General features: G+C 36.4%; 1 protein-coding gene across 1 annotated transcript; it reads right to left on the bottom strand.

Moving 5' to 3' along the window:
* Nucleotides 1-25,101, bottom strand: cylda (cylindromatosis (turban tumor syndrome), a). The gene is given in 18 exon segments (XM_048185017.1): nucleotides 1-1,624; nucleotides 1,775-1,991; nucleotides 2,262-2,380; nucleotides 2,507-2,615; nucleotides 3,333-3,465; nucleotides 3,581-3,647; nucleotides 4,932-5,023; nucleotides 5,185-5,307; nucleotides 6,173-6,314; nucleotides 7,791-7,956; nucleotides 8,486-8,674; nucleotides 8,676-8,878; nucleotides 10,740-10,856; nucleotides 12,712-12,804; nucleotides 13,510-13,615; nucleotides 16,136-16,441; nucleotides 16,729-17,365; nucleotides 24,736-25,101. Coding segments are annotated over 17 exon segments (2,859 nt in total). The 5' UTR covers nucleotides 17,221-17,365; nucleotides 24,736-25,101; the 3' UTR covers nucleotides 1-1,439.
* Between the last annotated feature and the right edge of the window lie 116 nt (nucleotides 25,102-25,217).

Raw genomic sequence — 25,217 nt, 5'->3', positions numbered from 1 at the left:
TGTTTTCAAAAGGGCGTTTTAATTTAGTTAACATTTAAGAGAACAGCACAGAGATAATAAAGTCCACCTGGCTTCATTTTACACAAGTACACCAGTCGTCATCCTTTCTCCCATTACAGCATCTCACGGAGAATCTCTCCCATAGTGTACGGTTACATTAGCAGAGATTAAAAAACAATCCCAATGCATGTTTCTTTCCATAGCTCTTCAGTTATAACCAGGCTGTGTAAACATTCCAGTAACCTATAGGTAAAATGTGCACGGTACATCAAACCAGTATCTCGATGAACAGTGTTACTGCAAATCAGCCAACAGTGCTGCAGTATAACGTGAGACAGCTCTTGCCCATTCAACCTCAGCAGTGAACACTCAAACCAGAGGATATCATATACAAAAAGGAACTTAAATCAGCTCTTTATAACATGAACATGTCCTTGACTGCAAAACTATAACTTTTGGAATATCATAATGTTATCATAATACTAGCAAAAATTGACTTGCATCTGTAAGAAGTAATTTTCTGATATTTTTACCACTTCGAGAGCAGGGCCTGGGGAGCTGCTATTAATTCTTGTGATATTTAAAATAACATAATATCCATATTTATGAAACAACTAATTATAATAAAATGCAATAACTCCTAATTCAACAGGAAAAAGCTCAATTATATTATTCTTCATGTCAAAATCAAATTGTGTGCTTAATCATCTCATTCTTCGGACCAGTGCATGGCAGTCGAGGGCTATGCTGTTTGTGAACACACCTGACAAAGACTTCACAGCAAAATATAAAGGCAAAAAACAGGGACTACACACAGTTAATGCTGGATGCTGCAGTGCATCAAGATGGGTTGATGATGAGTGGAGGCAATCAGACGGAAGAGTCATTTTGGTCATTCTTCCAAGGCTTCATTTACAGGGGTAGAGTGTGTTGGCCGTTTGGAGGGGTCAGTTCTGGCGGTACGTGGCGAATGTTAAGCCGTCAGGTGAGTGAGTGTCTGCGATATGCAGGAAAGGGTTGGAAAGACAATGGATTCTCTCCATTTTCAAATGGCAAAACCGTCACTCCACACACTCAAAGAGTTTGAGCTCAGTCAAAGACGGTACAAATCAGAGAAAACGACAACAACACTTCAACAAACACACACAAACACATACGCTCTCACACAGTGCAAATAGGCTTTTTTAGTTCGCTCTCTTGATCTCGCCTTCGCTCTTATGGCCGTATTTACCCTGCGGTATATACAGAGAGATGCAGAAGAGAGGATGAGGCAACTGGACATTCAACCTCGAGTGCGTCTTCATGGGCACTTTTCTTCTTATTTAATTCCTCATTCTCTCTTCATCGCAGCCCCTTTCCTCTGTTCCCTTGTTCCATCATCTCTCTCCTTCTTGGCCATTCCCTTTCCTACCTTTCCGTCCTTCGTTATTTCTCCGTCTCTATTTATAGAGGCTCATGGTAGGACTCTGGTACATGCACATATAGGCGTCACAGAGAAGTCTGCGTGCATAGCCCTGGATGTTCTTGGGGTCCAGCGCGTGGAGTTCCTCTGGGGTCATCTTGAGGTAGGCCCCTACTTCTGGGCACGGGGATACCTGTGGGATGTTAAACCCGTTCTGACCGCCTGCCACCAAAAACAGAGAAACAACAGAGTTAGCGACAGAAAAATCAATAAAAGATAAGAATGGTGCGTCTATTTATTATTGTGACTCAAAAGTGAGTCATATACGATTAAAAAACAATAACACAAAATAGGTTTATAAGTCCTCTGTACCGTCGCGGTCAGCCATACTATCGAAGAACAGCCAAGCCGAGTCTGCGGATCCGTATTTGACAAAGGCGACATAGTGGCTCGTCTCAATGCAGAGCACGGCAAACAGCTCCATCTGCTGGTGAGGGTAAGATCCCTGTCTCCACACTGATTCCTGCAGCTCTTTAGGGACAGATGACTTAACATAACGATGAGACTTACGCCGTGGGTGCAGATGTACCTAAAGGTCCAGGAAGTGAACACAAACTGTGTCAAATACTCAGGAAAAAAAAAACATGTACACACAAATATGCACATTAATGTACATTTAACCACTGTAAGGAACTGTTATAGTTGTCTACACACTATAGATTAACGCATTTGAACAGTGATTTATTTGGAAAAGCCTCCATCTAGTGGATATGAAAGGTACTGCAGACAAGATCACTGAATTTTCATAGAGCCTAGAAGAGCATGTTTGTGCTTAAATGTGCATATGTTAGTGTCCTACCTGCGTATTGCACTTTTCACAGAACTGCTTGATCTTTCCTGGTGTGATGTCACAATCTTCGTAGCACTCTCTGCACTCGTAAAGAGCTAAGCCACCACAGATTCGACATTCTCTAGGGGCTGATACAAACATTTGTTATACCATTTTCCTTTAAACACTGAAAACACAGAGCACAGCTAAAATGATGCATATTACAATACAATGAGTTCTTTTATTCAAATAACTTCACAAATCCATTGACTCACTGTCATCTAATAGATCTGTGATGTCAAGCTTCAAAGAGGGGAAGATCTTATTAAACATTTTAAAGTCCTTCCCAAAGCGAGGCATCTGAATTATAAGGCAAGAAGGGGCCTGGACAGAAACAAACAGACAAGAACATGACCTTTTCATTCGTCCTCACACAATAATAACCAACATGGATGTGTAATTTCTCCTCTGAATGCATCTTTCTCTTTTAATTTTGTACTTGTTCTATGTGCTTATTTAGAGAAATTTAACAACTAAATTATAAAATGATAATAACAGTAGTATTAATATCATGTGCAGAAATTGTACCTCAAATTGCTTTAACAAGTAAGTTTCAACAAAAATATTATTGCAAATTGAGAATAATAAGATTTGTTAGCACCAAATCAGCATATTAGATTGATAGTAATGGCTACTTTACCATCATAAATTACACTTTAAAATATAATCAAATAGAAACTGTTTCAAATTTCAAAATATTTCACAATATTATTGTTTTTACTGTATTTTGATCCAATAAATGCATTGGTGAGCATAAGAAAGTTCTTTCAAAACATTACAAATTTTAGAGACCTCAACTTTTTTTTATATATATATATATATATATATATATATATATATATATATATATATATATATATATATATATATATATTTAAAAAAAATGTAATATATATATATATATATATATATATATATATATTTTTTTTTTTTTTTACAGAATAAAAAATATTGTAAAGAACAATAAAACATGGAAGTAAAAGTGGCCTCTCCACTAATTATATGGTTAACAAAGATATAGAGGATGCCTTGTGTCCATACCTCTGCAAATTTGAGATCACTGTTGATGAAGGACCACTCCAGAAGTTGCTGGCTGGTTGGCACCAGAACTTTATCTTTCTTGTCCATAAATATTTGATAGAAGTAACAGTCCTGAACCTTCTGCCCTGCAGACCTGCAAGAGATAAGATAAAAGATAAAGACACCACTTTTTAATACTAGCTTTGTGGAGTTCCTAAATATGTTAATTCTACCATGGATTTGATTTGAAGGGTATGTGGGAGGCGCACCGAAGTTTGAGAAGAGGGTCGACTCTCAGGATGTGATGAAACAAGATGTTGAGAAACTCCTCAGGATCTAAACAGAGAGAATAACTTATTACAATTCGCACTATACAAATCAAAATGCAAATCAAAATAACTTATTACTATTCATCTCATAATTATTTGTAGTTAATATGCAGATCTTTATAAAAGAAATGTAATTTTTTTATAATAAAATATTTTCCATTGAGGTCCCACTTTATATTAGGAGTCTTTCACTACTATGTACTTGCACATCAATATATATATATATATATATATATAGAGTTAGGTACAACGTACATACAATGTACAACTTTTGCTGCTATTGAGGTGGGTAAGTTTAGGGACCAGTTTCATGGTATGGGTAGGTTTTAGGGTGGGTTAAGGGGTAGGAATCGGGTTAACAGTGTAATTATAGATTTTAGAGAACCCAGTTACTTACAGATGTAATTAAATGCAAGTATTTCTAAATATAAGTACAAGGTAAAAAATGTATTTACACAATACGTGCATTGTATCAAATGATTAAATGTTATTACAATGTAGTTGAAGACTAGTATATAAAGTGGGCCCATATTATGATCATTTTGAGTGCCATAATTTAAACGTTTAAGCATTTAATACATTTCTGGTGCTCTAGATCAATATAGAGTGTGTGTTTTGATGAAGAATTAGGTTTAGAGAACAATAAATTAGCATCCTTATAATTAATGACTTTATCTGTAACTTTTACTCTGCTTGTATAAAGAATGGAATGTTCTGTGCGTCATAATGTGTGATATACTTTATAAAAGCACAAAGTGGACATAACAGGTGCCACCTGTGTTTCAGTATGGGAGCACAATGTTCCCTAAAACAGCAGGATGTACTCAAAATAAAAGTAAATGGGAAAAAATTCCATTCCCAAACCACTTGGTATAACAATAACAGGTTCTGAGGTGATAACATGTTCTAAAACATCTAAGAACATGTGCTCATATGACAATATTATGACTAAAATACTTTTGCAGTCATATTGTCATGTAGATGACAACATTATTTCTTCATATTTTGTAGTATAGAGTACTGTTTTCAAACCAATACAATGTAGTATTAACATTACCTGTAAAAATCATGTTGATGCACCTCTAATAATTAATTATTATAAATAATTATCTAATAATTATTATCTAGTTGTGTTGTTCCTCAATATTGCAGATGCTCAAAATAACTCAACTGCTGAATAAAACATCTGTAATTTTTACAGAGTGAAAATCAGTTTCTGTTTGCACCTACAGAGGGCAGTATCAATACATTTCTTCTACAGTGACATGAAATACAATGAGACTTTTCTCACCTTTCTCTTCTGAAGTAAATCCTGACGCCGCCTCCACTTTCTCCAATATCCTCCTTAGTTTCATGATTTTAGTGGCGCATACGTAGCCATGTCTAACAAATACACACACACGCAGATTAATAAAAGTCTGTCACAGAAAATACCGAAAAGAGAATATTTGGATGAATATTTAGATGCACAATGCTAATACTAATACAGCTAATAAAGATGAAGCAGCCAAATAATGTACGGTAATAAACTGTGTGTCACTCACATTCGTAGTGGGTTGACTATTTCTGTCCGCAGTAACTCTTGAGTCTCTTTGTAATATTCTACATCCGTCTTGGATCTTGGCCTTAGGAGTACTGTATCCAACACAGAACTAAAAGAGAATAGACTGACATGCAGAGAGAGACAGAAGAATACATATATTTTTTACAAATTCAACATTAAGTAGTAGCTTATAATCTATTAAGCATCATCTATGTATTGCACTCATGTCAAATATATGTAATATGTAGTATTATAGTAGTTTTAACTCTCTGTGTGTAGATATCATGGAAACCCAGAGAAATTAAACACGGCGTGAGCCAGTATGTGTGTTTGTGTGTGTACTGGTTTGACCTACATTATGAGGACCATCCTTATACTGTAGTGTTTATTCAGGTTTCAGGCCATGACCCCTACATTATGAGGACATGCTGATGTCCTTATAATTCAAAATGCTAAATAAACATACAAAACGATTTTTTATTAAAAAACGTAAAAATGCAGAAAGTTTTGTCAAGGGTAGGTTTAGAGTTGGGGCTAGAAAATATAATTAGCTCAGTATAAAAAAAAAACATTATGCCTATGGAATGTCCTCATAATGATATGAGTACCAACATATGTGTGTGTGTGCGCGTGTGTGTGTATACGTTTTTCTATATTGGTGGGGACTTCAACCTGAATGCACACATACTCATGGGGACCTCGTGTCACCGAGGGGACCTAAATTGAGGTTCCCATGGGAAAGAAGCTTTTAAATCATACAGAATGAGTTTTTTTTTTTTTTTTTTTAAATGTAAAATTGCAGAAAGTTTTCTGTGATAGGTAGGTTTAGGGGTAGGGTTAGTGTAAAGGAATAGAATATAGTTTGTACAGTATAAAAACATTACGTCTATGGAGAGTTACCACAAGTGTGTGTGTGTGTGTGTGTGTGTGTGTGTGTGTGTGTGTGTGTGTGTGTGTGTGTGTGTGTGTGTGTGTGTGTGTGTGTTCACCAGAACAGAGTAGAGTCCAGATAGCAGGAGTTATAATGTCCTTGAATTCCTTTCTTCTTCCCAACCATCACCTCCAAACCATCATTCTCCGTCCGAGGAGGAGTGTTCTCATTAACTACTTCACTCAGATAACCCCCAAAAGCTGCAGCAAAACACACTGAGGAGTCATATCAATCAAGTACAATGAGCTTCAGTGCTCAAAAAATGGCTTCTGACATCAATACATGTTAAGCTCTACTGACAGCATTTGTGGCATAATGTTAATTACTAAAGATGCCACAAAAAGTCAACTTCAACTTTCAGTTTACAAAAATATAAAATATAAAAATGCATGCTATTTTCAAAGTATAGTCACAAACTTATTTATTGTACATGTTAACATTATTACTAGAATTACTTCCTACTCTTGTCTGCGCAGTTTTATTCAAATTGTTTTTGTCATGAAGTAAACTTATGCATGATTCACAAAAAGATTCCAGAAAAGGATGTGATACAACTATCAGTAAAGCACTGTAAACTACAATGCAAACTTCGCCCACACGTCTGTAACACATAACCAGTAAGTCATCCACTTTGAAAAGTATTCCCACAAAAGCACTTAACAGATCAAAAAATAAACATTTCTTTAGCAAAAAATACAAGCTTCACATTTCACAATGCTGGTTCATTTACTGTAAAGCTGAAAGTATATTTCCCTTGCCTGCATTCGGCTCAAGCCCTCAAAGTCTTCAGAACATAATTTTCATCATCAGCGAGTGATTTTAGCAAAAACAAAGGTCCACTAGGTAGTGTGCACACGCCAAATGCATTTATTTGTGTTCAGGGTCAATACAGTATACTTTTAAGGGCTTGAACTCTCAATTATGTACCAGACAGAGTGGAATGTGGGAAAAGAAGTATATGCAGGCCTTTAATGTGTTAAAGTAACTGCAATTTCTGCTCTAGATCAGGCCCTTCCTATTGGAGAATTCTATACAACTCCTTGTCCAAGCTCTTTTTCTATCCATACTGGACTACTGTAACGCTCTCTTTGCAGGCCTAACAGCCTGCCATCAATTTGCACTGGTTCCCAAGAGCTGCTTGCATCAAATTCAAGGCACTGATGTTTGCCTACAACCACTGGCAACCATTGGCTCTGCACTCCGTAACCTAAACTCACTACTTCAGACCCTATGTGCCCTCCAGAAGCTTGTGCTCTGCAAGTGAATGGCACCTTGTGGTGTCATCCCAAAGAGGCACAAAATCACTTTCACAGACCTTTATTTGACTTTACTTGTTCCCTGCTGGTGCAATGCACTTTCAAGAAATGGCCAAAGATGCATCTTTTTCGTCAATACTTTACCCATAAATACTAACACTTACTATACTATTCAGTATATCTATTTTTTTATTCATTAAAAAAAAAAAAACTAGTACTGTGCTAGACTAACTATGAGTAGTCACAGCATTTACATATTGTAGCCCTATTGTTGGTTTGATTGCTTCTATTGTTCTCCTCATTTGTAAGTCACTTTGGATAAAAGTATCTGCTAAATCATTAAATAATGTAATTGTAAACATTACTGTAGTGTAGACTTTTCATAACTATATGCACTGACACTTGAAGTGTGTTTCTTACCTATGGAGTTGCATCGTTCTATGGGGTTGGGTGAATGATGTAAAGACGGGAATCGTGAGTCTGGCCTGCAACACTTCAGTTTGACAAACAGAGCTTTCTTTGGTGGACACGTAAAATAACGAATCCCTTTAAATGTGCCATCAGTGCAGCCCACACACTCCTCCTCCTAAACACACACACATAAGAAACACAGTTTATAATATAGCAAATGTATATACACTAATATTCACTACCTTTCAACATTTTGGGGTTTATTACTGTTTTTGAAATAAGTATTTTCACCAAGACTGCATTCATTTGATCAAAAATACAGTAAAACAATGATATTGTGAAATATTATTACATAATTTCATATTATTATTAATTTAAAATAACTGTTTCATATTTTAAAATATTTTAAAATTATAATTTACTGTAATTTATTCCTGTGATGGCAAAGCTGAATTTTCAGTATCATTACTCCAGTCTTCAGTGTCACATGATCCTTCAGAAATCATTCTAATATGCTGATTTGGTGCTCAAGAAACATGTCTTATAATTATCAATGTTGAAAACAGATTTCGATTTCAAATTTAATGTATCCTTGCAAAGAATTAATCTCTTCAGAAAAAAAATTGTACTGACCCAAATGTTTGAATGCTAGTGTATTTATATTCACTAGTTACAGTACAGCGAACACACATGAATCTACTCACCAGCTCTAGACCAGCTAGTGGCTCTTGTAGACCTGGGGGTAGACCAACCCAACGGATGACCCCACACAGCGGTGGGTTCTCTTTGACCTCCACCATTGACCCGACCTCTAACCCCGGCTGGCCTTGTGGTGGTGATGGAGGCCTCTGAACAGGCGTGGTAGCAGGTGGCAGGATCTCCTGCTGCTCCCCCCATCACTGAGCCAGCAGACAGGGAGAGGGGGCCGTGGCTCATGCTCCCATTGGGGCCAACTTTGCGGCTCAAGCTGAAGGGCAGGGAGTGGAACTTGTTATCAGTGGGCAGCGAAGGGGTGGTGGGCAGAGCTCGAGAGGGGGATGAGCTTGGGTTGAAGTCTGGGGGCATGTCCGTCAGGGATTTGGCCGGGTCCTCGCCGACTGTCAAGAAACAAAGACAGAGAAATGAGAGGCTGTACCAAGAGGTCATAATAACCGGAAGATGCATCAGTGTGAAGGACCAGGAACTGATCAATCAATACAAACCATCTGAAGACATCACAGCTAATGTTATGAAATTATAATAAATGGTTCAAATAGCTTAAATGAAAGAGTAATCTGTCATTAAGAAGATTTACATTTATACACTGCCGTTCAAAAGGTCGGTAAGATTTTTGTAATGTTTTTGTAACATCGTGTTGCATCAAATGTAGACAACATTACTGATTACAATGGGTTTTATTTTATTTTTGTAATTTTTTTATCTTTTGTCACGTCGCATCGAGCTGCTCTCGTACAGTGTAGAAGTGGTGTAAGAAGTCTCTTATTCTCACTAAAACAGCATTTATTTGATCAAAACAGTAAACCATAACAGTAATAGTAACTACTAACATTGTGAAACATTATTACAATTTAAATGGAATTATTTTCTATTTTAATATTTTTTAAAAATCTGTAACAGCAAAGCTTAATTTTCAACAGCCATTACTCCAGTCTTCATTCTAATATTCCGATTTAAACTGGTGCTCAAGAAACATTTGATTTTATTCTAAATGTTGAAAAAGGTTGAAAACACAATATATTTTTTTCAGTATTCATTGATTAATAGAAAGTAAAAAGCTGTTCTTTTTTACTTTCTATCCATCAAAGAATTCCAAAAAAAGGTATCATGTTTTCAACATTGATAATAAGAAATGTTTCTTTGAAATAGAAAACTTTTGTCACATTATAAATGCCTACTGTCAGTTTTTAATTAATTTAAAAGTATGAATCAAAAGGATGAAGAATAAAAGTATGAATTTCCTTAAAAAAAATCTTACTGAGCCAAACTTTTAAACAGTAGTGTATACTAAACCACAGCTTAGCCAAAATATGATGTCTGATCAGTGCTGGTTATTTTCTCCTCACCGAAACACATACCAGTACATAAAATATGAAGATATTGGTAAACATTTGTATGGGCTACAGGAAAAAGTCACCATAGGAATCAAGCATAAGAATTGTGGTGAACAGACAGCCTGAGGAATGAGAACGAAAGAAGCACAGGCCACAAACACAATATAAACCCCATAACCAAACACAATATAAACCCCATAACCAATCACAGACCACCCCTGCAATGTCCTCCAATAGTGCATGTTAGTATAGTGTGACATGAAATATGAAATGGTTACACAGATGAAAGCAATGTTATAAGGAATACAGTCTCCCAATATGTTCAAATACACATACACACACATTCAATCACGCACACTTACACAATGCATGAGTGGAGATATGGCTTGAGCGTGCCAGCAATATTAAATATAAAAGGCTTTCACAAATCACACAAACATAAAACTAGTCACCAATAGTAAGAATTACATATATATTATGCAACTCATGAATTAATGCAGTGTTAAAATAAATATTTAATGTAACTTAACTTTTTTAATTTAATTTAATTCATTTTAACTTACAGTTAAATTTAGCTGTAAACTGAATTTGAAATGCAAACACAGAACATTCAACTGAGATGTTCACTTTCTGATTAATGATGTCATGCTAATGAGGTCGCATGCCACTCACGTCACAGTGAACCAGACTCCAAATAAAAGATCTCAGCAGCAAGTTGCTTTTAAAATCACAGCTCATGTATTCAAAGGCATTGACTAACATGACTTATTCATGACAAGATTATTAAAGGAGCCTAAAGATAAGTGCAGTCTAATTTTAGGATAGCTATCTGCAGGACGGCACCTTGCTGTTAAGATGTTTATCATTAGAGTTTTGCAGTCTTCCATTTGTATTGATTATTAATTACCTTCATCTATGTACCATGTGCTTTTGGCTTTGGACTGGGCAGGGTGATCGACCGAGCTGCCATTTAGTGTATAATAAAACTCAGACTTGCTCCTGCTGCCAGGCTGCAGGCCTAACCCTGAATAAAAGTCACGATAGGAAGATAGATAGTAAACATTGTGTGGTGTGTGTGTGTGTGTGTGTGTGTGTGTGTGTGTGTGTGTGTGTGTGACAGAGAGAGAGAGAGCTAGAGAAAGAAGGAATACATGTTTCTACATGTGGGATTAAGCAAAATCTCAGATTTCTACATGGATGTCATTTCACCATAACAATTCTGAGACATTTGTGTGTATTCTTGCAGAAATTACATGCCTGGTGAGGATTTTACATGATCTATCAGGACAGAGAGAGAGAGAGAGAGAGAAAGACTCCAAAGCGAGTCATGCAGTGTTCAGAAAAGCTTAGTATGTCATTTCAAGATCATGTTTAGATAAGAGAGAATAGTTCTGGAGGAATAAAAAAAAAACCCTCAGATGCACTCCTTCCACCTAGCGCTGTCAATACTAATGATGCCTATGAAGAAGTATCCAACAGAATTTTTTTTTTTTTTTTTGCACTTTGGAATTGCACTAACACTCATATACAATTTTAAATACAGTACATATAAATTATGTCAAATTTCACCAAAATGGATTAGGATAATGCATAATATAACATCGCAATTAATAGCGTGTCTGACAGATGGCTTCCTGTGTGCATGTTCTGTGACAGAGCAGGATGTGGACAGGGCTTAAAGGCCATTTCACATGGAACACAGCAATGTTATTTCTGATGGCGTGCAACCGGTGAAATCTTGCCTAATCAGTCCTTTGCTAGTCATTTGGGTTCATGACTGAATGTTCAAATACTCACAAAAATATGTCAAAATCTCCATCTTGAAGAGCATTCGTGTAAAAAAACAGTTGATTATGTCTTAAGTGAATGTTGTGAATAGCATTGTGTATCAATAATATATTGGATTTGTGCATCAAGTAAAATTAGCTTAATATACCTTAATATATTATTTTAATCAAACAACAAAAGAAAAAAAAGAAAATCACTCACTGCTTTTGACTGAATAACTTCAATGACTGTTTATTTACAGTGGGTACGTAAAGTATTCAGACCCCCTTAAATTTTTCACTCTTTGTTATATTGCAGCCATTTGCTAAAATCATCATTTTGCTAAAATCATTTAAGTTCATTTTTTTCTTCATTAATGTACACACAGCACCCCATATTGACAGACTGGGCCGAAGGTTTACCTTCCAACAGGACAATGACCCTAAGCTCACAGCTAAAATAACAAAAGAGTGGCTTCACAACAACTCCGTGACTGTTCTTGAATGGCCCAGCCAGAGCCCTGACTTAAACCCAATTGAGCATCTCTGGAGAGACCTAAAAATGGCTGTCCACCAACGTTTACCATCCAACCTGACAGAACTTTAGAGGATCTGCAAGGAGGAATGGCAGAGGATCCCCAAATCCAGGTGTGAAAAACTTGTTGCATCTTTCCCAAAAAGACTCATGGCTGTATTAGATCAAAAGGGTGCTTCTACTAAATACTGAGCAAAGGGTCTGAATACTTAGGACCATGTGATATTTCAGTTTTTCTTTTTTAATAAATCTTCAAAAATGCCAACAATTCTGTGTTTTTCTGTCAATATGGGGTGCTATGTGTACATTAATGAGGAAAAAAAAATGAACCTGATTTTAGCAAATGGCTGCAATATAACAAAGAGTGAAAACTTTAAGGTGGTCTGAATACTTTCCGTACCCACTGTACATTCAATAATTAAGTTTTTTTTATTATTATTTATTTACTTTAGTTATGCTAGTATTAGTCTTTGGTGTGGCATCAAAATTTTCATTCAAAGATTTCACTGGCATCTAAAAATTATAATATGCTGTATGAACATACATACTATATATAGATATAACAGCATAATTATTACCTTTGCTCTTTGGTTTGCTCTGACTGCCAGGCTTGTCACTGCCACTCCTGCAGGCAAAGACTTTGGGCAGCCTCTGATCCTGCATTGAGTATTCTGTAGCAAATAAAGACATGCAATCTGCTCACCTATTCTACCAAAATTCATAAGATTCTCTTTCTTACATGGGTCAAAGTAGAGTCTTTTCAACATAAATTTAGATTTTGTAAAGTTATTGTGTCATAAGGATTTATCCAGTATATATATTTGGTAAAATCATCACATACATTATCACACATAGAGCATCTGATAACTGTGTTTACAGATTCCTTTAGTTTCACAGATTGAATAAGAAAGCTTTAAGACATTACCAACCAAGACAAGACATCTTGCCCACACACATACACATGCACACAAACAAACAAATCAATATATAGAGGGAACAAAGAGAGCTCCACACACTCCACTCACAAAAACAAGACCTTTAGACAAAAGAGCTTCTGTTTCCTGCATTACCATGACTCACTCACACACACATGCTTTCTGACAACAAATATTTAGCCTACACTCTGACTTGAAGTCTAAAACACAATGAAATGTCTCTATCTATAAACAATAACGCAATAGAAAAAATAGAAAAATAGATAAATGTAATTTTTAAAAATGTTCTTTTCCTATGACTTTTATAATCTTTTGTGACATCCAAGGTACTTGTAAAACTTCACATCTGAACAAATAGTAGAACTAAAACCAGGTTTCTAGCAGTAAACACTCAAAGCCAGAATAAAATCCAATACAGAAGTATGAAGTGAGAACCCTTACCTGGCATCACATCACAGATGGGGACGAGACGGGTGTGTTCAAGACTAGCAAAATTACACAGCTGTTTGCCGTCGATGATCCCATCCCAGTCTCCAATGGGATTGTCCTGAGGGCGAGAGGTACAGCACCCTATTACTGCACCTGACCTAGATCATCTCATAAGCATTCACATCTACAACACTGTAATTTCCACCTCAAAATAAACACTTTCCAAACAAAAGTTGGCCTGTCTCTATCTCCTAATGGAAATCTACAACTGTGTTCCTCTTCTGACCCAGACAGGACCCATCTCACTAACTGAGAGCTGTAATTCTCTAATGGCTACACTACACAACCTACACTATCATCAGAACAACTGATGTCTCTGGACTCTAAACCCACACCCTTCACATGCCAGATCTCCACTGTTATCTGTTTTAATCTATATTTCTAATGTATAGCCATTTCCTTCATACTATTTTATGTATCTATTCAACCAAATAAATCCAAACTCTTCATCAAATAATCCTCATTCAAATACAGCACTAATAATAAAGGCATTAACTTACTAAATAGACTCAAACATACCAAATCTAATCTATACAATCTATTATTAAAAACCAGTAGCAAACTAAAAGTAATGTCCTGTCCTAAGAAACATATAAAACTCCTCAAAACCTAAAAGTTATTCACATCTACACCATTTAGATCTCAGTGATAGTAAGTCCAGCTGAGCTATGCTGAAAGAGCAATAAGAGCTTAACAGAAGAGAGAAACAAAGGGTGAAAAGAGGAGAACAGTGGAATGGCGTGTGTTGGTTGTGTCTTGTGTGAGCATTTGGCAGTACGCCATTATGATGGTCACACAGAGCAAACTGAGCTGTCTCTACATCTCTCCTTCAATCCATCCCTCCACACTGACGTTTTTAATGTTATAAAGTCTCTTATACTCACCAAGGCTGCATTTATTTTATCAAAATTACAATAAAAACAGTAATATTGTGAAATATTATTAGAGTTTAAAATAACTTGTAATATATTTTTAAATGGTAATTTATTGGTAAAGCTCATCTAAGCAGCCATTTCTCCACAAGATCCTTCAGAAATCATTCTAATATGCTGATTAAGATTTGGTGCTCGAGAAACATTTGTTTTCCATCATTTATTTGAAACAGAAATCTTTCGTAATATTAAAAATGTGTTTACGGTCACTTTTCATCAACTGAATGCATCCTTTCTGAATAAAAGTATTAAAATATGTTTTACCAACACTAAACTTCTGCACAGTTTTATAAAAAGTGTATTTTATATTTTTATAGGCTGACATTACAGTTTTTTTTTTTTTAATCTGTATCAGTCAATAATGGATATTTAATTTCATCCTCATTGTTCATTTCTCCTATTTTTTAGGTTACCTTTGCCATAATCTAACACTCACTTAATCTTTAAACACTAATAAATTAATAACACTGTTAAATGTAATCTTTATCAGACCTCAGAATTAATATCCATTTTCCATACTGTACATTATAATGTTGTGATGCCTGTAGCATGTAACATTTAAAATTGCAGAGTTTAGCTTTTAGGGTTTTATTTTTTTTATTTATTTAAACCAGGCATGTCAAACATACAGCCCACGGGCCAAATACAGCCCACAAAAATGTCCAATCCGGCCAGGAGAATGATTTGAATAATAATAAAAACAGAGATGCATGGTCCACCAGCCATAAATCTGAACAGTTTTTAGCTTTATTTTGACCTTTGACCTTATTTTGATTCTCTGTTCTGGACTTGCAAAAAAAACTGCTTTGAAATCATTTCCCAAACTGTCATTTGTGTGGAAATATTATGAAGTCTGTAAACAAGATGTTTAACACAGGCACATGCTGAATATGGACGCAAAGAGGAAATACTCCAGCAGAGCAAATACTGTACCAGGCCAAGCTTGCTGTTCATGAAATATAGGAAAAAACATAAATATTGAATTATATGAATGGATCTCTGAAGGGTAATGACTGTCTTCAGAAAAGTTTCGATGACATTTTCTTTTCCTCTTGTCTCTGTATAATGTGCTCCATATAAGTGCATTATAAATATATATAATAATCTGCAAATATGCTTGTAAAAAAACTGTAGCTGGCCATGGAAAATAAAAATCGGTGCATCACTAATAAAAAAATTGTATTGCTCTTTTTCAAAGAGCAGTGTGTTTCTCTAATCTTCTTGCAAATTAACTTGTAGTTTGTATGGTTAATATTAAAATGTAACTGTCAGAGCACTAAGGTTTAAAAAAAAAAAAAAAAAAAAAAAAAAAAAAGGTAATTCGGCCCGCACATGGTTACATTTTTTCCCATCCAGCCCTCAACCTAAAATGAGTTTGACACTCCTGATTTAGACAAAATTGAACATAATTTATCGGTTATCACCCAAAACATAAAAATAATTATTGTCTTATCGCATCAGCCAGAAATTGTAAATTGGTGCATCCCTTGTATTTTAATAATAATAACAAACTTCACATAAAAAGCACCTTCTAAAATATCTGACCTGCCTGAACAAACACATTGCTTAATGAAAATGGTAATAATAAACTGTAACTTTGCAGCTAAAATCAGTTATTCACCATCTCAACAATCTAATTAATTTACCATATCAACACCAACGTAGTATCCAAGACTCTCGTTGCCAGGCAGTAAGTCACAGAAGATAACAGTGCCCCGTTCCGGGCCGTCCCGTGTCTGTACCAACACTCGAGAGTTGATCTCCAGTGGTGGTACTTCACCTTCCACTTCCGGGTCATTATCCTCTAGCGTCACACGATCCACCTCCAGCTCCTCATCTTCCCAGAGCTCAAGTTTATCCAGTGCAACGAAGACACCGCATTCATCTTCACAACGAAACAGCTGCTGACCCTGATAAGAGCCCTCTGTGAAACCCTGACCCCGGCCCTCCTCCTGAAAGAGGATAAAAAAAAGACATTGCATACACCAATCCAGACATAAGAACTCACATTAATAACGTCACACATTTGCCATATGAACAAAAGACATTGTTGGTATGTGATGTTTGAGTCTGGCCTTCACCTACACAACAGCCTACAGGCTTTAGTTATGTTCGCTCAAATCTCCCAGCTAAGCCCTGGAGACAAATGCAGCTTTGTCCTGTAATGATCACAAGCTCAAGGGCTGGGTGAACCCAAAACCAGTCAAACAACGTAAACAAGCCAAACAGCGTTGCTCACCAGTAATTCAACACCAAACCAGATACCGCTCAGTGCTCGGTCAGGCAGCAGAGCCCCTTTAAAGCGGACCACGCCTGGAAGGGGCTCGTCACCGGACCTCAGCTGCACTCTGACTTTTGACCCACAGTTGATGTCATGGGCCCTGTCCAGACGCGATCTGTTGCACAGCAGACTGTAGCGCTCTTCACAGTTGGTGATGGGGAACAGCAGCTCCGCCAGCTTCTCCTCGAGCTCCATCACGTCCCGTTCATCCACGCTCACCACCACATTGGTCTGGTCCAGGATGCGTAGACTGCGCTTACCCTTGCTGGGTGGGATTGTGCGACCGAGGCTGTTGCGTTCCTGGCAAGCCTGGCCGAGGCTGCCACGTGGGATGCGCAGAGTCTTCTGGCCTGGCTTTTCCACGGTGCACTCCTTCACCACAATGTAGAAACGCCAGTCATCCCGGAAACTGCCAGCAGGCTTCTCCTGGCTCCATAGCACAGAGCTCATGGCTGCATAGCAAGAGTGGGTTGAAGATGACTGGAACACACGTCGAAGGTCAGAGGGTCGTCAGGGGTCAGTGGGACCAGGAAGAAGGAGCTTTCATGACCTTTTCAATGGGAAAGGAATAGATGGACTGAACGGACATAAAGAGCTGTAAAAAGAGAGAAAGTGGAGATTTAATAATCAGAGAAAGTATAAAGGTTTAAGAATGAGATTAGTCTTGTCTTTTTGCCTGATTGAGATCTTGAGTAAGTTTTTCTAGTCGAATAGTAGGAACTGCATAATTAGTTGTTAAAAGATTGTGATCTTGATTCAAACAAACACGTGATCTTATTCCTAAATGACAAAATGAAAATCTTATTCCTGTCTATTAAACCTTTTACAAGTAGGACCACAGTGAAACACAGTGTTGGCACTGCTGCTGACTATAGAGTAGATGTCATGTACAGGTATGAAACAGCTTTACAAACAATAATTCACATTATGACCGAAGTACTGAAATAAAAGTTTATAGTTCAGATATAAACACTGAAGTCTACAGTAGCAATGAAAATATAATAAATCACCTTTTGAAAGTAACTTGATGCTTCAAATAAAGATTGTATCGATTACATTGTTACACCGGTAAGTGGCAACAAGGGACTGTTAATAAAATGTGTTTGTCATTCAAGAGATTATTTCAAAAACACTGATTCATCCAGTAATGAAACAAGTGAAGTCTTTATGAGTGAGTCATTGAATCGTTTATTTAAACAGATTTTTTTAAATAAAAATTCTAATTAAATATTTTAAATAGACTGCAGCAATTAACATTTTGTCATTTTGTTCTGTTTTCTATTCAGAATTGTGGGAGAATTGTGATATCTATTTTTAAAAAAAAATATCATGATTTTCAATTGATCCAGAATCGTGCAGCTCAACTAGTAGTCCTTTATTTAAGCAGCAACTTTATGATTTTAATTTAATTACTTAAATATATACAGTGGGGTGGCATTGGAAAATAGTTTCCGTTTCAGGGCTGAGATAGAATATTATATATAACACTGCTTACTTGTTGTACATTACAGAGAAATATTAAACCATAATTAAAATATAAATTAAAGGCTCAAGCGCACACATAAAGCTTGCCACACAAAAGTAATAATTATGAGTGTGTGGGGAAAAAACAAGGAGAAAGATGCATGAAGTGGCCAAGTGTAAACAGGGCCTTGTTTACGCTAGACCAGTGTTTCCCAACCTTTTTTCAGTAACGGCACCCTTTGAAAATGTTTTTTAAAAAAATTTGAGAAACCCTACACTAGTGTTGTCATGATACTGGAATTTCTAGATTCAACTTGATACCTTGAAAAGTATCGATATTTGATACCACAGGGAAGAACCACTGTATATATTGTCATATAGATATTTTAATATTATCTAGCTTTTGTCCATCCATTGAAAGTCTAGGAAATCAATAATTTCTTCTGAAGAGATCACTTATATGATGACAGATTTTAATTTAGACTTTTATTCATATATAAATATTGCCCAAGTACAATTACAACTGTCTCACCTAAATGTTTGCTCACTTTGGGTAATTTTGGTGTAAATGGGGTAATTTTATTGCAAATTCACAAGATAGCTTGATTTCGAAATTTGAATTGAATTTTTTTTTTAAAAGTAAACAGTAATAAAATAAGAATAAATAAACTAACGATAGCACAAATAAATACAATAGAATAAAGATACAAATTAAATAATTTGCTTTAAGTTTTTCAGGTAGGTTTAACAGTAGTAGGGCTATTCAGGTAACAAATACTACAAGAAACTGAATAAAGTAATTAAATGTAAAATAACCTTGGATAGTCTTCATTGAAATGAAATTACAAAGGGGCCACCATTTAATATTAATAAAAATAATAATTTAGTTCATATCTGTAAAAATGTCTAATTAAATATATTATAAAATAACAAAAAATAAATATTAAACTATTACTTTGTATTTACTATTTAAGCACTCTGATTGGTTGTGTTAATAATAAACCACCAAATTATCTAGCATATGTTTGCTGCATACACTTACTATAGACATGAATAAATAGGTCTGCATGAAATATCAAAATTATTGAAATATCACAAATATGCATATTGTGATTTGCATATTGTAACGGCTTGCGATATCTGAATGATTTTCATAGGCTACTTTTGGGAGTTTTTGTTATTTGTGAGTCAAACAACAGAAAAAGAAAAAAATAAATCACTATCTTGACTAAATAACTTTAATAAAAAGTTTAATACTGTAGCTTTAATAAAAATCAATGTATATTTAATTCATGTGAAGACTATGCAGTTTTATTTTTACATTTGATTATTTACACATTATTTTACTGGAATAAGCTTCACATCAAGCCTGATCTCCGTTTGCAACTTTCTTCTCTTCAGCCTGACATACAGTGCTTAGTAAATGTTTAACAACACAAACCAATGCATTAGAAGAGTCACAATGATTTTAGTTTATAAGGTCTAATAACTGTTATGTGCCCGACTCTCTTGAGGCTCGGTCAGGTCCAGTTCCACGGGGGTGCAAATGAAAGCAAGAGCACCCTCAGTCGAAGCTGTAATAATATAATAGTGTCAAAACAGATTTGGCAAATGCTCCAATGCATTTGTGTTTGCACTCTGGAGAGCATCAGATGTTTCCATTTACTTTTGCAGTGTTTAGAAATATAGCCAATCATAGACATATCTGCTGATTTCTTGAACACAATGGCCAATCAGAGCCTTCAGAGGTGTTTAAGTTAGTCAGAATCCACTCACTGCTCAAAAAACTGGAACTTGAACAAAAAACTTTGATTCTGGAACTGGGCCTGGGATTGGTAACCCATTATCTGCATTTTCTGTTAATTGCCAGTTTAATCAATAAAGACTGTGTTAACAATCTCCGTTTATAAGTCCCCATTAACCAACACGACACAAAAAATAGCCAGGTTTGTTAAAATTCTTGCAGTGAAAACTTGCACATTTGGTTGTATGGGCCATGAGTTGGAAAATGTTGGGAACCACTGCTCTGGAACATGCATGTTCATTAGGTCGATCATCCATAAATACAGTGGGTTTTTTTCTGTTTTTGTACAATTTGAGCTAAATGAGTCAACCTATGATAGCATTGTTGTAAGTTCCTGATTCAAATATGTTATTGAGATTGACTGATATTGACAAAGTTATGTCGATTTTGTCTTTCTCCAGGGGATAAATAGGAATGTAATTGCATACTGGAAATAGCTGTCTGGGGGTGTTACAATTCTGGCCGGCAAATGAACTGACTTGCCTTGAAGGGACTTTGGTACCCTTCACGATGCCTCCTAAAATTACCAGCTCTGACCAATCCTTCCTGCTCCCCTCTAATGAATTAGCAGTGACCCACTAGTATTTGCCATATTATTACCATAATTAGCAACTGCAAGACCATGGCTGGGAACATTGTGCAAGATTTGTCTACTGCAGATATGCTTAAACAGAGTTAAAATTCAGTAATTTAACATGGGGTTAATGAATATGAGAACTGCACAATATCAAAAATGTTGCCAACATCTTTTAGAACAATGATGTTAATGTGTCATCTGTTTCATTTTATTAATGTTCATATGCTTTAAATAAGCAAATAAAAATATACACAGATGACTTATGACAATTATTTTCAATTTAATTTAGGCAAATGAAGTTAACTGTGTTAAATGTAATACACAACCATTTAGAGTACTTTGATCATGGTTCTGTTCTAAGCTAACACAAAGCTGTCCATAAATCAGCCTCTCATATAGCTACAGATACTGATGATGGGTTCAGTAACTTAAAATCATGTAGTAAATCATGTATAGCATTAAAGTTCACTTGAGGCTGAACATCCTCATAAAATTGCTAATCAGACTCAGTGATTATACCGGGTCCTATGTGCTTTTGTTGCGATGTGTCGTGCCTTTTGCATCCGGTGTAGACAGAGTGTAACCTACCAGGTTACACCAATGCGACTAGAATCGACAGTGTATGATTTCCATCAGTGACTTTTTACTTCAGTGTTTCTTTCAGCTTTCTGTAGCACAGCTGCTGAACTTTCCGTGAAAACAACTTCTGCATTTAGCATTCAAATACAATAGTAGTTATTTTTTTCCATTGGTAAAATTTATATGAATGCTTCTTGTTGACTGATTGGCTACAGTTTGATAATCTGTTCTACGCAATTAAAGTTTTAGGGCCCTATTTTAACTATATAAGAGCATGGTCTAAATCGCACGTCGCAAGTGCACTTAGGGCATGTCTGAATCAACTTTTGCTAGTTTAAGGACAGGAAAAATGGTCGGCGCACTCACCGCATGGTCCAAAAGGGTTGTCCCTATTCTCTTATTGAGTAATGGGTGTGTTTGGGCGTAACGTGCAATAAACCAATCAGAGTGGCATCTCCCATTCCCTTTAAAAGCCAGTTGTGCTCGCGCCATGGTGGATTTGCTATTTACTTGGCGGAATTTGCAAGCGGAAAAACTGAATGCTTCTGCAACGAGGAAACGGATCTGCTTGTGCGTGAGGTTAAAGCGCGCGAGCAGATCATCTACAGGAAAAGCCGGATTTCACCAAATCATTTTGTCTTTATGCACACAATAATAATCTTTTACATTGTAATCCTTTTATTTTTTAATATTTAGCATGTTTGTGTCCTGGTGCGTGTCCCTGTGTGCGTAATAAGCAGAGTGTACACGTGTTGTGCACCCGCATATTGGCGCATTACTAACGTGCTCTTTAAATAACAAAACAAATATTGCGCCATTGACTTTAGACCAGGCTTCAGTGGCGCTGTCTATTTCAGTTGCCTCAAAATAGTAACGCGCCTGAAGACACCACATTTTCAGAGAAGCACGCTCATGAGCGCACAAATGGGCGCAAATGCATTTGCTATTTAAACAACATTCAAAGACTTCTCAACATCGCCAAAGGCTACAGCAATGAAAATTACCAACAAAATTATGCATAAAACTTTGAAAATCTATTTATTACAGTTATTGCAGTCATTATTGAACCAATTTAGTAGATCCTTGTTGAATGAAAGTTTCTTTTAAAATAGAATTGTGCTGACCCCAAACATTTGAATGGTAGTTTAAATATAATAATAGGCCTAATTAAAAAATGCAAAATAATCAACAACATTAATATTTAGGGAAGACAATTAGACTACATTTTATTTGATGGGGGGCAGTAAGGAACCTAGATAATGGATAGGGGGTGTTGGCCCAAAAAACATTCAGAACCCCTGATCTAGGCCTCCACGGGTTTAGTCTAGTTAACTTTTTAGGAAGAAATTGTGCTGAAAAATGGCACAACATCTTTTAAATCATATTTTAAATTAGTGGATCTCAACTGGTGGGTTGCAGCACAAAAATAGGTCACACGTCTGTTCTGACAGGGTTGAGGAGAGCAGGGAAAAATGACACTAAATGCAAATAAGAAAATGCATCTCTGCAACTTGTGCATAGTTACTGTAGGATAGTCATAGTAGCAAGTAATATGTCTATTACCTTTTAGAAAGGAAGGAGAAAAAATCTTCCCATATTTTTGTTCCTGACAAAAAAGGCAGTGTGTCCAAACAAACACTTTTGTTTTTATGGTATTTTGGTGTAAATGTATCTGTCATTTGTAAGAAGCTTGCCATATAGACCAGTTGACATGCCCTCATGTCATAACCTCATAACCTCATTCCATGACCAAAACAACTTAGGGTAAAACAAAATATGACCCAGACTACATTAAATATGGATTCACTTAGAAAAAGAGCAAACATGAGTTTGTGGTGACCACAATGTTGGACAGTTTCACTTGAGTAATTATTGGCTGTCAAGAGCCCATCAAAATCAATTTGTATATAAAATAAAAACTATAAATCATACTTCTTCTGTTGTTTGTGCATTAACACAATTATTGATTATCAACAAAATTATATGATAATAACTTTTTTGGTCCTATGTGTGCAGTACAATTTATTTAGTTTTTGTTTAACAACCATTTTGCTTACTTCTATTTGGCTACCACTAGCTGTTCAGTTTGAAATATGGGTCCTTAAAGGTATAGTTCATCAAAAAATGAAAATTCTGTCATCATTTACTCACCCTCATACTTCTGTTGAACACAAAAGAACGTATTTTAAAAAGGTGCTGTCTTTTGTTCATACAATGTTTTTCAACATTTTTCAGATATCCCCTTTTGTGTTCTACAGAAAAAAAGGCATACGGTTTTGGAATGGTATGGTGAGTAAATGATGACAGAATCTTCATTTATGGGTGAAATTTTCCTTTAAGCAACATCACATGACAACCACTGACTTGGCTCTCTGGCATACCTCATCAATGACCACGATATTAGAATAACCAACCCGAACACACTTGTATCAACAGAGACTGTGTGACTGGTTTTTCCCCCAGCAGCAGGGGAATTCACACAGCAAATTAAATCTCACTCTGAGCTTCCTGTATGCACAGTAATGGTGCACACATAGTACCACTACTGCATAATGACTAATATCAAGAATAAAAGACAAGACAGATAATGCTCTAGCGAACAAACTTTTACTGATATTGCACGTGTCATCTACTTCTGTCTGAAATGTAAGATGTGGCAGTGAAGAAAGATCCAGCAATATAGGTGGTTCGGCAGTAATTTGGTCCATCCTAAAAATGTCAGCGTGGTTTTGATTAACATCTACAGCCTATCCATATTCAGATCTCCATTCTGGTAATTATTAGTGCTCTGGGCAAACACGTCAAAGAGTACTAAATCTTAGGGGTCGCAAAGCCTACTTAATTCCAGATGAATGGATCAAGGAGGGCTATAATACCTGGCCAACGCATTCTGTTAGCATTCCCATTCATCTCAGTGGCACTTGCTGTTGTTTGACATGACATGTAAAACAGGGCCCCTTCTGAGAAAAAAAAAGTTGTGAAGCACAGCTCTAAACAATACTGATGATCACTGTGAGGGACTCTCAAGCTTTGATGCTGTCTGTCTTACCCCTCCCTCCACAGCCATTGATATTCAACAGACAGTGATCTGTGAAGAAGTTGATGCTATGTCAACATAGGAAACATGCAGAGCCTAGAAAACCCACCTGTAATGCCAATGTATTAGCAATATGAACAGGTTTCTGTAAGTGCAATGACTGTATTCATGATGTAATACACCCAATGTAAATATCACATCAGCGTTATACACACTCTATAGACAGTCACCGACTGTGAATGCTGGGAGAAAACGATGCAGCAGAGATGGACAGGCCTTACACTAAATGAAAATAATCAAGTACAGAACGCAAACTATCAGCTTCTCTGTCAACGGTTATTCCTAGCTCGGGTTGGAGATAATGTCATTGCTGGATAACGCTGTGTTGTCATGTATATTCAGCGGATCTGGTTACACGTACGGATCTAAAGCTGGTCATGTGTCAGAGTCAGTCTGTAGAGGTAAACAGGTGACATCAGCATGAGCGGATCAGACTCCTCTTACCTGACGTTTAAATATCCCGGTATTCACCCGTCTGTCTTCAGTGGCATTTGAGATTATTCCAGTGAAACTCTCGTGGCGCTTTTAGTAATGATGATGGTGTTTATTTGACATTGTCGGATGGGCTCAGCTGAAGCCAGCGCTGACTCCACTCCGCATTACTACCAGTTAATGGAGGGACAGTCGCCTCCTCCGTGAACGTTAAACCCGCTGGTAATAATCTCGGGCGAGACGATGAGGGAAACTCGAAAAAAATCCGGTAATATTGGTATAGCCGAGGCCGTTGTTTCATTTGAAATCAGTGTGAGTATTATTTACAGTGTGATTGTGTATGTGACGGTTAAACCAAACGTGCTACTTTACTGGAGAGAAACTTGTTCTCTTATTGGCTAGTGAGTGACAGGTACAATCTGATTGGTCGTTTCGGTTGTCCTTTACTTAGACCCGCCTTTTGGGGTTTTCCACTAGTTTGGCTGAGGAGTTTT

Source organism: Megalobrama amblycephala, linkage group LG3 (genome assembly GCF_018812025.1).
Source record: "Megalobrama amblycephala isolate DHTTF-2021 linkage group LG3, ASM1881202v1, whole genome shotgun sequence".
NCBI lineage: Eukaryota > Metazoa > Chordata > Actinopteri > Cypriniformes > Xenocyprididae > Megalobrama > Megalobrama amblycephala.
Note: the sequence above shows the minus strand (reverse complement) of the source record. Positions and strands in the feature narration are given on the sequence as shown.